Raw genomic sequence first — 12,001 nt, 5'->3', positions numbered from 1 at the left:
AATGGTCTCTGAGCTGACAGCAAAGAGCCCAGTGTGGGGCCCGAACCCACGAACTGCGAGATCATGACCTGAGCCAAAGTCAGATGCTTAACCGACTGAACCACCCAGGCACCCCAAAACCTTTATTTAAAAAAAGGAAAAAGTGAGGCACCTGGGTGGCTCAGTTAAGTGTTCGACTTCGGTTTAGGTCATGATCTCGCGGTTCGTGGATTCGAGCTCTGCATCGGGCTCTGTGCTGATGGTGTGGTGTCTGCTTGAGATTCTGTGTCTCCTACTCTCTGACCCTCCCCTGCTTGTGCTGTCTGTCTCTCAAAAGTAAGTAAATTAATTAAAAAAATAAAAAAATTTTTTAAAAAGATTTTATTTTTAAGTAATATCTGTACCCAGCATGGGGCTCAAACTCACAACCTCAAGATCAAGAGTTGCATGCTCCACTGACTGAGCCAACCAGGCGCCCCTATGGTTACTTTTTTCTGTATCAGTGAACTGAGCCCATTTTCAATCTCTTGAATCACCCTTTTGCCAATACTCCCAAACTCTTTTTCTCTCTTGTCCATCTGTCATTTCTGCCCTGGAAACCCTAAACTAGAATACTATAACTGTCTGTGTCTTCTGGGTTTGAATTCTGCTTCTACCATTTACTAGAAGAGTGACTTGCTCTATACTGGGGGCTTCTCAACACTGATAAAGAAGGTTATACAACTGTATACGTTGGAACAACTCCAGATTTCATGTTCTGTAACATAAGCTGGGATTTGATGATGTCAGCAATCCTTCAACATGGCTGCCTATAACATTCTTTCCAATTTCCTATAACAACTATTTCAGACCTTCCCCAATCTCTCCAAGACTTCTATCATGGATACTCCCTGCCCTTCTCCTTTCTCAGCAGAGAAAATAGAAGTTATTAGGTAGGAACTCCTTCAAGGATATCCATCTTCCAAGGATATCTGCCTCTGTGTTTACCTTCTTTCTGAGTGGAAGAGGTGTTTTCTCTGGTCAGTGGCTAAGTCTTTCAGCATGAACCTTGGATCTCATTCATCTCTTCCTGTTTCCTTATGGACCTTTCCCCATTATTTATCATTCTTATTGACTGAATTTTCTGGCTCTCACTTTATATTGGCTCTTTTTTCTAACATGTAAACATGCTGAAGTATTTTAAAATCCAAACTCATACCCATACCCACCCACCCTCACAAATATACAAAATAGTACTCTCAACATTGTGTGTCTCTAGCTGAGATTCTGGTTTCTTCCCTTGATATCTCAGCTTCTTGAAAAATTAGTTTATATTCTCCGTGTCTACTACCTGATCTCCTGTTTACTCTTGAAACCGCTGACCACTGGCTTCTATCCATTCCACACAACTGAAACTTACCTTGCAAGGTCTTCAGTCAATTTCCAGTTGCTGAATTCAGGGTATACCTTTTGCTCAGTATTTTGTCTTTTCTGTACTGCTTAGCACTGCTAACCACTCCTGCATGAAACCATTTCCTACTTGGTTTCTGGGATACAGAGTGGATTTTCTCTTACCTTTTTGGCCATTCCTATCAGGCTCCTTTATGGGCTTTTCTTTCTCAGTCTGTCCCTGAAAGTTTCATGTTTTGTAGGGCTTTGTCTTTGACTTTCTTTTTCATATGTGCTCTCTCTGGGCATCCACTCCTATGGTTTTAGTAACTACCTATCTATTTATAACTACCAAGTTTCTCTTTCCATATTTCTTGCTGAGTTCCTACATATCCCACTGCCTTCTGAGTCTTTCTGACTAAATGTCTCACAGACAGTTTAAACTCTTAAGAACCTCTCTTAGAAAAATGTAAGTGGCCCAAACCAGTAACCAGAAGTTGTCTTTTACTCTCCTTTTCTTTACCTCCCATAGATCTCTAATAATAATATCTGCTGTTTACTAACATCTACAGTTATTAAGGTCTACACAAGTACTACCACAAATTTTCTCAGCAGCTTTGGAAATAGGTATCATTATCCTAATTTTAAAATGCTTGTCATATACATATATCATAATTTTTTGATGAATGGATGAATAAATAGTCTCAGAAAAGTTAAGGAACTTGTCTAGGCTCACAACAGCTAATCAGGGACTGAGCTGATGGTAGAATCAGCTTGATGTCGGTTTGAATTCGGCTTCTACCACTTACTGGCAAAATGACTTTGGTTAAGTTAATAAAAATTGAAATAATCACATTCCCATTAAGGATGTATTGCAAGGATTTATTACTCAGTCTTGTAAAGTTTATGGTGCAGTTTCTGGCACATTGCAGGTACTCTATAGACGGTAGTGCTATTATGTTCTTGTGATAGAATCTGTCTTGCAGGTGTACACTGATTATTTCACCTTTTTTCTCTATTTATCTGTATCTTAACATTGAACCATTTTCTCTTCATGTATATATTTAACTATTTTGAAGAGGCCTACATCTTTATCTTACTTTTAGTGACACTCTGATCCATACTCTGACTTCAGATTTCCTCTAAGATTTAAAAATCTTGCTGTTTCAGTTAGCATAATACCTTCTAGGTCCATTCATGTTGTCACAAATGTCAAGATTTCATCCTTTTTTTTACGGCTGAGTAACATTCCATCATGTGTGTATGTACACACACATATATGCACATATATACATATATCTTTATCTGTTCATCTATCGGTGGACATCTGGGTGTTGCTTCTGTATCTTGGTTGTTGTAAATAATGTTGCAATAACTATAGGAGTGCATATATATTTTAAAATTAGTGTTTTCATTTTCTGTGGGTAAATACCCAGTAGTGGAATTATTGGATCATATGGTATTTCTATTTTTATTTTTTTGAGGAACCTCCATACTGTTTTCCACAGTGGCTACACCAATTTATATTCCCACCAATAGTGTATGAAGTTCCTTTTTCTCCACATTCTTGCCAGCACTTGATATTTCTTGTATTTTTGATATGAGCCATTCTGACAGGTGTAAAGTGATATCTCATTGCAGTTTTGGTTTGCATTTCCCTGATGATTAGTGATGTTGAGCATCTTTCATGTGTCTGTTAGCCATCTGTATGTCTTTTTTGGAAAAATGTATATTCCTTACCGTCAAAATTATTCCTATACCAAATGAAAAAACAAATCTTGTATGACAACAGCTTTAAAAAAAAAAGATTCTTTTGGGGCACCTGAGTGGCTTAGTCAATTAAGCATCTGACTTATTTTTAATTAAAAGGTTTTTTTTAGAAAATTTATTCACTTTTGAGAGATGGAGAGAGACAGAGTATGAGCAGGGGAGGGGCAGATAGAGAGGGAGACACAGAATCTGAAGCAGGCTCCACGCTCTGAGCTGTCAGTGCAGAGCCCAACGAAGGGCTTGAACCGATGGAGCATAAGATCATGACCTGAGCCAAAGTTGGACACTTAATCGACTGAGCCACCCAGGCGCCCCAGTTAAACATCTGACTCTGGACCTCAGCTCAGGTCATAATCTCTTGGTATGTGAGACTGAGCCCCATGTCAGGCTCTGCGCTAACAGCACAGATCCTGCTTGGGATTCTCTCTCTCTCTCTCTCTCTCTCTCTCTCTGCCCCTCCCCCACACTCACAGTTTCTGTCTCTCTCAAAATAAATAAATAAACTTTAAAAAGAGATTCTTTTATGACTATTCAGTAGTCAGTAATCTTGTTGTCTTTTTAATGTATTTTGTGCCATCAAATTAAGAATATCTAATTTAGGTTCCCTATTCCAATTTTATTTTTTTTAAATTTTTTAAATGTTTATTTATTTTTGTGAGGGGGGAGGGGCAGGGAGAGGGGGAGGGGCAGAGAGAGAGGGAGACACAGAATCTGAAGCAGGCTCTAGGCTCTGAGCTGTCAGCACAGAACCTAACACTGGGCTTGAACCCAAGAACTGTGAGATCATGACCTGAGCTGAAGTCTGGCGCTCAACCAACTGAGCCACCTAGGCGACCCCCCGCCATTCTGATTTTCTAATGGGCCATTACTTGATTCTTTTTTACTGAGAATATTGGCATCTGGCATTGGTGGATGCCAGATTTCTTTCAGATTATGCATTGGGAAGTAAATTTCACACTAGGGTGTTGTCAATGAAAGATGTAGTTTATAATATTAGATATTTTATAAACTTTTATGAAAACTGTCACTTTTTAGGTTTTAAAACCATTTTTGTTACGTCGTATAAAAACTGATGTAGAGAAGAGCCTACCTCCTAAAAAGGAAATAAAGATTTACTTGGGACTGAGTAAGATGCAGCGAGAATGGTGAGCTATTTTGTTTCCATTAGCATTTATTTATGTATAAGGATTTATTAAAATTTAACTTTTTAGTGGTTCAGTTATGCCTTTAGATCAAAACTTACATTTTATGTTTAAATGGCAAGTTAAGTAGTTCAAATATTTTAATAGAAAATTAGTGAATATTTTATTTAGCTTTTGGGAAAGCATGTCGGCCTTGAGTCTATACACCTGTATTTGAATACAGTGCTTCGTCTCTTAGTAGCTTTTTAGCTTGGGCAAATTCTATAACCTCAGTTTCTCTTCTGTAAAACAGGTATGATACTTAGCTTATGAGTTGATGTCAGGGTTAAAGAGGCTGATGTCACTTGCACGTTTGTTTGTTATTTTTGCTTTTTGCATCAGTGAAAATAGTAATAACCATAATAAGTAATAATAAGATGGATGAGAATAGCGATTGTGGGTATTACAAAAATAGAAGCTGAATCGGTTTGATAAGTACAAGCAAAGCAGGAAATTGACAAGAGAAGTCACAAGGAATCACAAATTAGATATGCTTATGTCATAATGCTGCTTAAAGAAGCAAAATGTTGCTTATATAAATAAAATCAGGTCACTTATAATGTATAATGACTTCTCTACTACTGAGACCAGTATAGGGTAGTGGTGAAGAGTATATTTCTCTAGATTCAAACAAAAGACCAAACTCCAGCTTTGTCCCTTTTTGTGGTCCTGAGTAGGCTGTTTCACTTCTCATAGCTGCCTGAATTTCCATTCATAAAATGGGGGTGATTCTAGTACCTACCTCAGAGTTGTTGTGAAGATTTAACAAGATAATTTATAGAAAGCCCTTCCCATGATACCTGGCACTTTCACTCAGTGCAAGTTGGCTGTTACTATAATTAAATATTAATTGCTGTTCAGGTGGATAAATAGGTCTGTTTTCATCTGGGTAAAGGTCAACAAAAGATAATGAAAAACATTTATAGATCCGAAAAAAATGCCTTATGAATATAGGTATAAGAAATTGTGATAGTTTTAAGCTCAAACAAGTAAAAGTTAGATGCCATCTTTCAGCAAATATTGTAGTTATTGAATAGTTAATTATCAGATACAGTTATCTGAATACTTATCAGCTAATGGCAATTTGTAGCAATGGATAAAGCAGGAGGAAACAGGTTTATGGGCAATGTACACGTTAAAATGTTCAAAAGTTTCTTGATTTTAGTGATCAGATTTAGTCTCAAAGTCAGACCTGTTGTTTATATTTAAATAGGACTCAATGCTGATCACCAAAGGGATATTGCTTGATGCCATTAAACCTTTCTAATAATCAATGATTAATTATAGTTTAAAATTTTAGGTATACAAAAATCCTGATGAAGGATATTGATGTGTTAAACTCTGCTGGCAAGATGGACAAGATGCGACTCTTAAACATTCTGATGCAGCTTCGAAAGTGTTGTAATCATCCTTACCTGTTTGATGGTGCTGAACCTGGCCCACCTTATACCACTGATGAGCACATTGTCAGCAATAGTGGTAAAATGGTAGTTCTTGATAAACTCTTGGCCAAACTGAAAGAACAGGGTGAGTTACAAATCTATACATTCACTTGAAATGACTGTATTAGTGACTTGTGTATAAATAATATTTTGCGTATTTACTCATCATCCATTCATTCAGCAAACATTGTTGAGTACTTATTATTTGCTAGGAATTGTCCTATGGGCTGGGTATACAAAGATGTGTAAGACAACAGTCTTTGCCTTGGAGAAACTCATAGTGTAGTGAAGAGGAATAGTTGCAATTTGTAAGTTGAGATGCTAGGAGTAAGTAATAAGTAAATAATAAATAAGTTGAGATACTGGGAGTTGGGGAAATCTTCATAAAGACAACATTTGAAGTTAAGCACTGGAGAATGTGTAGGAGTAACTCATGGGGAAAAGGAAGGGAAACATTATCTAGGGCAATGAAACAGCAGTGTGAAAATAGGGAATGCAGAGCTTATGGTATTTGGGTACAGTGGTAGTTGATGAATCTGGAAAGTTGGATGGGCCAGATTATAGAAGGCCTTTTAAGCATGCTTTAAGGACTTTGGACCACTTGGAAGGTGAGGAGGGGGTTTGTCCTAGAAGATTTTGCTGTGTCAGCTGGCACGATCAGACTTCTATGTTTGAAGGAGAACCTTGGAAGCAGTATGCGGGTTCCACTGAGGATGACAGATGAGAAACAGGAGACTAGTTGGGAGACTACTGCAGTATTCTAGTGAAAGGTGGTGTGGACCATCACTCATCCTTGGGACAGAATAAAGGAAGACTTTAAATAATCTCAGTATGTGTGGAGGGTTTTGAAGTCCTTAAAAATGCATAACTCAGCAATGCATAATTCTGTATAGCATTCCTTGAAGGTTGTGTGTGTGTGCATGTGTGTGTTTTGTGGAGTGTTCAGGCACTATGCATTTTTATTACATGTGATGTTTACTTTTATTTTTGTAAGTTTCAAATTAGTTTTACACAAATTGAATAACTTGCTCTTTGGGGGGAAATGTTTTAGGTTCAAGGGTTCTCATTTTTAGCCAGATGACTCGCTTGCTGGACATTCTGGAGGATTATTGTATGTGGCGTGGTTATGAGTACTGTCGACTGGATGGACAAACCCCACATGAAGAAAGAGAGGTGAGGGGAAAAAAAACTTCAAATTCAGAGTTCAGTTAATCCATATTTTTCATCATTCACTAGTTTTGAACTTTGACTTTTTTTTTTTAAGCTAGGTGCATTGAATTTCTCACTAACACCTCTCTCTCTCTGTCTGAGATCTTCAGTTTGGCTCCCATTACACTGACTCTTCACAAATCATCCTTTTCAAGATCGTCAAAGACATCCTTACTTATCTAAAGGACACTGTACCATTATACCCTTACCTCCTCTAACCACTGCTATCTCTAACCTTTTGATTACTGTTTCTCATCCTACTTTTTAACTTCTGATTCTGTATCTTATTTTTCTTGATTTCCTTCCTACAGTAGACCCTCGCCATTTTGGAGTTTAACAGTTGAGATTTTTCTAGTTTATTAGCAACCCTAAAGACTCATGAAACAGTAATTTGTAAAGGGAATAATCTCAGTGTTAGAGAGATTTTGTAAAACTGAAATTGGATAAGCATAGGTATAGGTGCTTATCATGCATTTGGATCTTGGAATACTAAAAGGTTGGTGTACAGGAATGAGTCACTTAGCTAGTGAGGAAGGCTAACTAGCACCCAGTATCTTTCTCAGCCTGTAAGAATTCCCAAAAGGAATTATTAACAGATCTTTAGATTATCCCTCCTGAATGTCATGGGTCTAATGTAAAGCACTTTCTTGGGGGGAGGAGGGCTTTGCTAATTTATCTTCTTTTTTCTGTGGTCCTTCAAGGCTATGTCTTTGACTTCTCTTTTAAGTCTATTCTCCTGCTCTGGGCAAAGATTGTGATTTCATGGTATAGTGGAAAATGCATTGAACTTGGTTTCAGAAGACCTAAATTTTAACACCAACTCCACCACTTTGTAGTATATGCAAGCTATTTAATTCTCTGAGCCTCAGTATTTTTAACTGTATTATTAGGGTAATGTTAATACCTAGGCTTCTTTTTTTCTGATAATGTTGTGAGGATCATTGGATATAATAGATGTGAGTATAGTTTTTAAACTGTGTCATGCAGGATACACTGTCAGGAAATTGCACACAGGCCTTTTACCTCAACTTTAGGGCCCCATCTCAGGCTACAAAGACTCTTAGTTCGTGTCTCTTTCCTTCCATAGCTTCAGTGAACACTGTCCCTTGTGTGCTTACTTATTGAAGCTTGGTTCATAGCATAGGATAGGGCCTATAGCAGACACACAGGCTCTTTTAATATTCAGGGTTAACCTGCTACCCATTGATAACATTTGCAAATAATGGGTGTCTCAAAGTTTACACTGATCCCTGATCTATAATAGTTTACTTTAGTAGTTTACTAACTATAGTAGTTAGACTTTAGATACAGCAAAGCAGAGCTGTTTTTTTTTTTTTTTTGGAAATGCCCCCCTTTCCCATTATACTGCTGTCCACATAATCATTTCATCTATTTCCCTAGTAAGGAGGAAATGACCATATTTGATTCATTACTTTCGTTATTTGCCAGCTGTTAACAGTTCTTTTTCAGTAGTTCTCAGATTTGCCCTTCAGTGGTACAGGTAAATTCAGCTAGCTAAGACTCTGGTCATTCTCTGACTCATTTCCTATAACCTTTACTTAATTGGCCTCCTCACTGTTATAGGGAAAGGATATAACATTTGTCAAGCAACTACTTGAAGCTAGGCAATGTATAGTTCCAACTGAATTCTTCTAGCATTCCAGTAAAGTATAATTTTCTGGTATAATTTTCTCCACTTGAAACTGTCTCAGAGAGGTTAAATGCTTGCTTAGAAACACATGTGTAATGAATGATAATGATTCACACCAGGTTTTTGCTATTTCCTCTACACCAAATTGCCTCTCACTACACCATGCTGCTTTCTACACTGCCCCCTCTACATGCTATATGGACTGCGGCAGTGAGTGTCACCTCTGCTGCAACTTTTTACCATGCCATTCCATTCATTAAAAATATAACTTCCTGTATTTTCTGATTATGAAAGTAATATATGATTGCTGAAGGAAATTTGCAAAATAAAAGTATTTCTGGCCAATCTCTTTTTGTATATATAACATATATAAGTAATTGCTGTTAAATTATATATACTATATATGAAGTTTGGTAACATTTTACTTAGCATTATGTTGTACTTTCCTATATCAGTAATAAAATTTATTGTAAATAATTTAAGTATAATATATATCCAGTGGACGTACTATAAATGATCTATTCCCCAATTGTTGATCATTTAGGTTGTTTCCAGTTTTTCACTATTATAAATAATGCTAAAGTGAAAGTCCTTATACATAAATCTTTGTGCACATTTCTGATTATTTCCTTAGGATAAATTCCTAGAAGTGGAATTACTGGGTCAAAGGGTATGAACATTTTTAAGACTCTTGATGCATATTGCCAAATTGCTTTCCAGAAAGGTTGTACCAATTTACACTCCCTGCAGCAATGTATGAGAGTGCCCGTCTCACCGCCCCCTCGTCAACATTGAGTATTATCATTTTTTTAATCTTCAAAAAATGGTATTATGTTTTAATTTGCATTTATTTGTTTACTAGTGAGATTGAACATTATTTTTGTATTTATTAGCCATTTGTATTTGTTCTTCTGTGAGTTGTCTGTTTTTTCTTTTTGCTCATTTTTCTATTGGGGTCTTAGTGTTTTCTTTCTAATTAATTTGTATGAGATCTTTATATAGTTCAGATGTTAGCATCCCATTAATTGTTAAGACTCTTTACTAAATATCCCTGGATTACCTTCCTGAATTTCCTCATTACTTCCCTGTTTACCCCTTTTCATGATATGGAAATAAATCTACTTAGCCTCCCCTTTATCCATTGCTCTCATTTGCATCCTGAACCTTTTTCTCTCTTGGCTGATCTTCTAAACTATACCTTCCTTATTAATCCTATATAAAGTAATGGGAATGAAGTTGAGATAGCTGACATTTTACTTCCTAGATATTTTTCAGCTCTCAATTAAAACATATTCACTATTATTACTTTAAATAAAATATTTATTACTTTGTGCAGTTGTTCTGAGTTTGTCTCTATTGATGTAAGCTTCTAAAGATTAGGAACTTTATGTAATATACTTTCTACAGTAATTCACAAAGTACAATATATAGGCATTTGCTTTAATATTTTTGAGATGGAAGAATAGTATAAAGTGGGGTTTTGTATATGCATGTTAAAAATGTTTCTTTCTTAAGGACTGTGGTAATAAAATGTTATTTTTTCTCTCTTTTTCTTTCATCTCCTATGTCAATTTAAAAAAGGAAGCAATAGAGGCCTTTAATGTTCCTAATAGTAGCAAATTCATCTTTATGCTGAGTACCAGAGCTGGGGGTCTCGGAATTAACTTGGCAAGTGCTGATGTGGTTATACTATATGATTCAGACTGGAATCCACAGGTTGATCTACAAGCTATGGTTAGTAATCTTCAATGACGCCAGACATTTATCTTAGCTCAGAATATTATTGTTAATATATACAGCACAGACATAAATAATGATAAAAGGGTAACTATTTTTTGGGAGGTTTTCAAGATGTTGAAATAGATTATCCTGGGAAACAAAAGATGCTGTGCCAGTTGCAAAACAAAAAAGGAAACAAAAACAAACACACATATACCCCAGACCCAATGATAGTATTTGTGTGTTTATTTTGACTTTTATCATGAAACAGTAATATTTTTTCCCACTCCTGAATATTGAAGGGGACATATACGTACGTCTTAATGAAAAGGGTTAAAAAGTCAATCTGTCAGTATTAATTCTGCTTAATATGTAAATATATTAAAATCCTTAGCACTGAAATTGGGAGAGATATGATTTTACCTTTTGTAATAAAACATTTGAGGTGAGGAGGTAAAAAGGTAACAAAAGAATATATTCCAGGAAAATGTTTGCTACCTAAGGATAGCATTAGAAACGATCCTACCCTTTTGGGGCACCTGGGTGGCTCATTTGGTTAAGCATCTGGCTCTGTGATGAGCTTGGAACCTGGTTAAGATTCTCTGCCCCTGTCTCCCTCTGCCTCTCTCCTGCTTGCATGTGTGCACACACACACTCTTTCTCTCTTTCTCAAACAAAACTAAACTATCCTACTCTTTAAAAAATTTTTCAAGGAGCTATTTCTCTTCCTTTTCATCATGGTGTCATTTACTAAATTAGAGCTACATCTGTCAGTGTGACTCACATTTTAAGATAAAGAAATTTAATTTCAGAAGTACAAAGATGCAAAACAGCTATGCACTCAAAATCCCAATAAATTATGGGATAATTTATTCTCTTTGGAAGCAATTAAAGTCATGTCAATGAGGCATAGCTTAGAAGTTCTTCCTTTTTTATTAAATTTTTTTTATAACGTTTATTTATTTTTGAGACAGAGAGAGATAGAGCATGAACGGGGTGGGTCAGAGAGACAGGGAGACACAGAATCCAAAACAGGCTCCAGGCTCTGAGCTGTCAGCACAGAGCCCGATGCGGGGCTCGAACTCACTGGCCACGAGATCATGACCTGAGCTGAAGTCGGACGCTTAGCCGACTGAGCCACCCAGACACCCCAAGTTCTTCCTTTTTTAAAAATGTATTTATATATTTGTATTTATATTTTTTGAGGCCAAAACTCAGGAGTGCACCCACCACCTTCTTTTTTTTTTTTATAATAGAGAATTGAAACATATTGACCATCAGGACATTTTTATTTTTATATTTTTAATGTTTACTTTTGAGAGAGAGAGAGAGAGAGAGACAGAGCACGAGTGGGGGAGGGGCAGAGTGAGAGGGAGACACAGAATCTGAAGCAGACTCGAGGCTCTGAGCTATCAGCACGGATCCTGATGTGGAGCTCGAACCCATGAACCATGAGATCATGACCTGAGCCGAAGTCGGACGCTTAACCAACTGAACCACCCAGGCACCCCTAGCAGCTTCTGTGTTTTAAAGACACTTCCCTAGCTATTTTTATATAATCAGTACTTGCCATCTGTCACCTTTACCAACTATAAATCATAGGACTAATTCTAGACCATTATATAGTAAGGATTTTGATATACCATTAATTTTTATGACCCTTTACATCCCTAAATTGCCTC

The 12,001-nt window shown here is 36.7% G+C and overlaps 1 protein-coding gene across 6 annotated transcripts in view; it reads left to right on the top strand.

Annotated features, from left to right (window-relative positions):
* Positions 1-12,001, top strand: part of SMARCA1 (SWI/SNF related, matrix associated, actin dependent regulator of chromatin, subfamily a, member 1) — a 71,627-nt gene that overhangs the window by 18,684 nt on the left and 40,942 nt on the right. For 4 of the 6 annotated variants that reach the window (XM_045473256.1, XM_045473260.1, XM_045473259.1 and 1 more), the window contains exons 10-14: positions 4,153-4,262; positions 5,599-5,825; positions 6,792-6,913; positions 9,235-9,270; positions 10,182-10,334. In XM_045473256.1, coding sequence (XP_045329212.1) covers positions 4,153-4,262; positions 5,599-5,825; positions 6,792-6,913; positions 9,235-9,270; positions 10,182-10,334 — 648 coding nt within the window. The remainder of the gene's footprint in view (positions 1-4,152; positions 4,263-5,598; positions 5,826-6,791; positions 6,914-9,234; positions 9,271-10,181; positions 10,335-12,001) is intronic. The other 2 variants (XM_045473257.1, XM_045473261.1) reach the window with 1 other exon arrangement.

The sequence above is a fragment of the Leopardus geoffroyi genome, chromosome X (assembly GCF_018350155.1).
Source record: "Leopardus geoffroyi isolate Oge1 chromosome X, O.geoffroyi_Oge1_pat1.0, whole genome shotgun sequence".
NCBI lineage: Eukaryota > Metazoa > Chordata > Mammalia > Carnivora > Felidae > Leopardus > Leopardus geoffroyi.
This window is presented reverse-complemented; position numbering and strand designations above follow the sequence as displayed.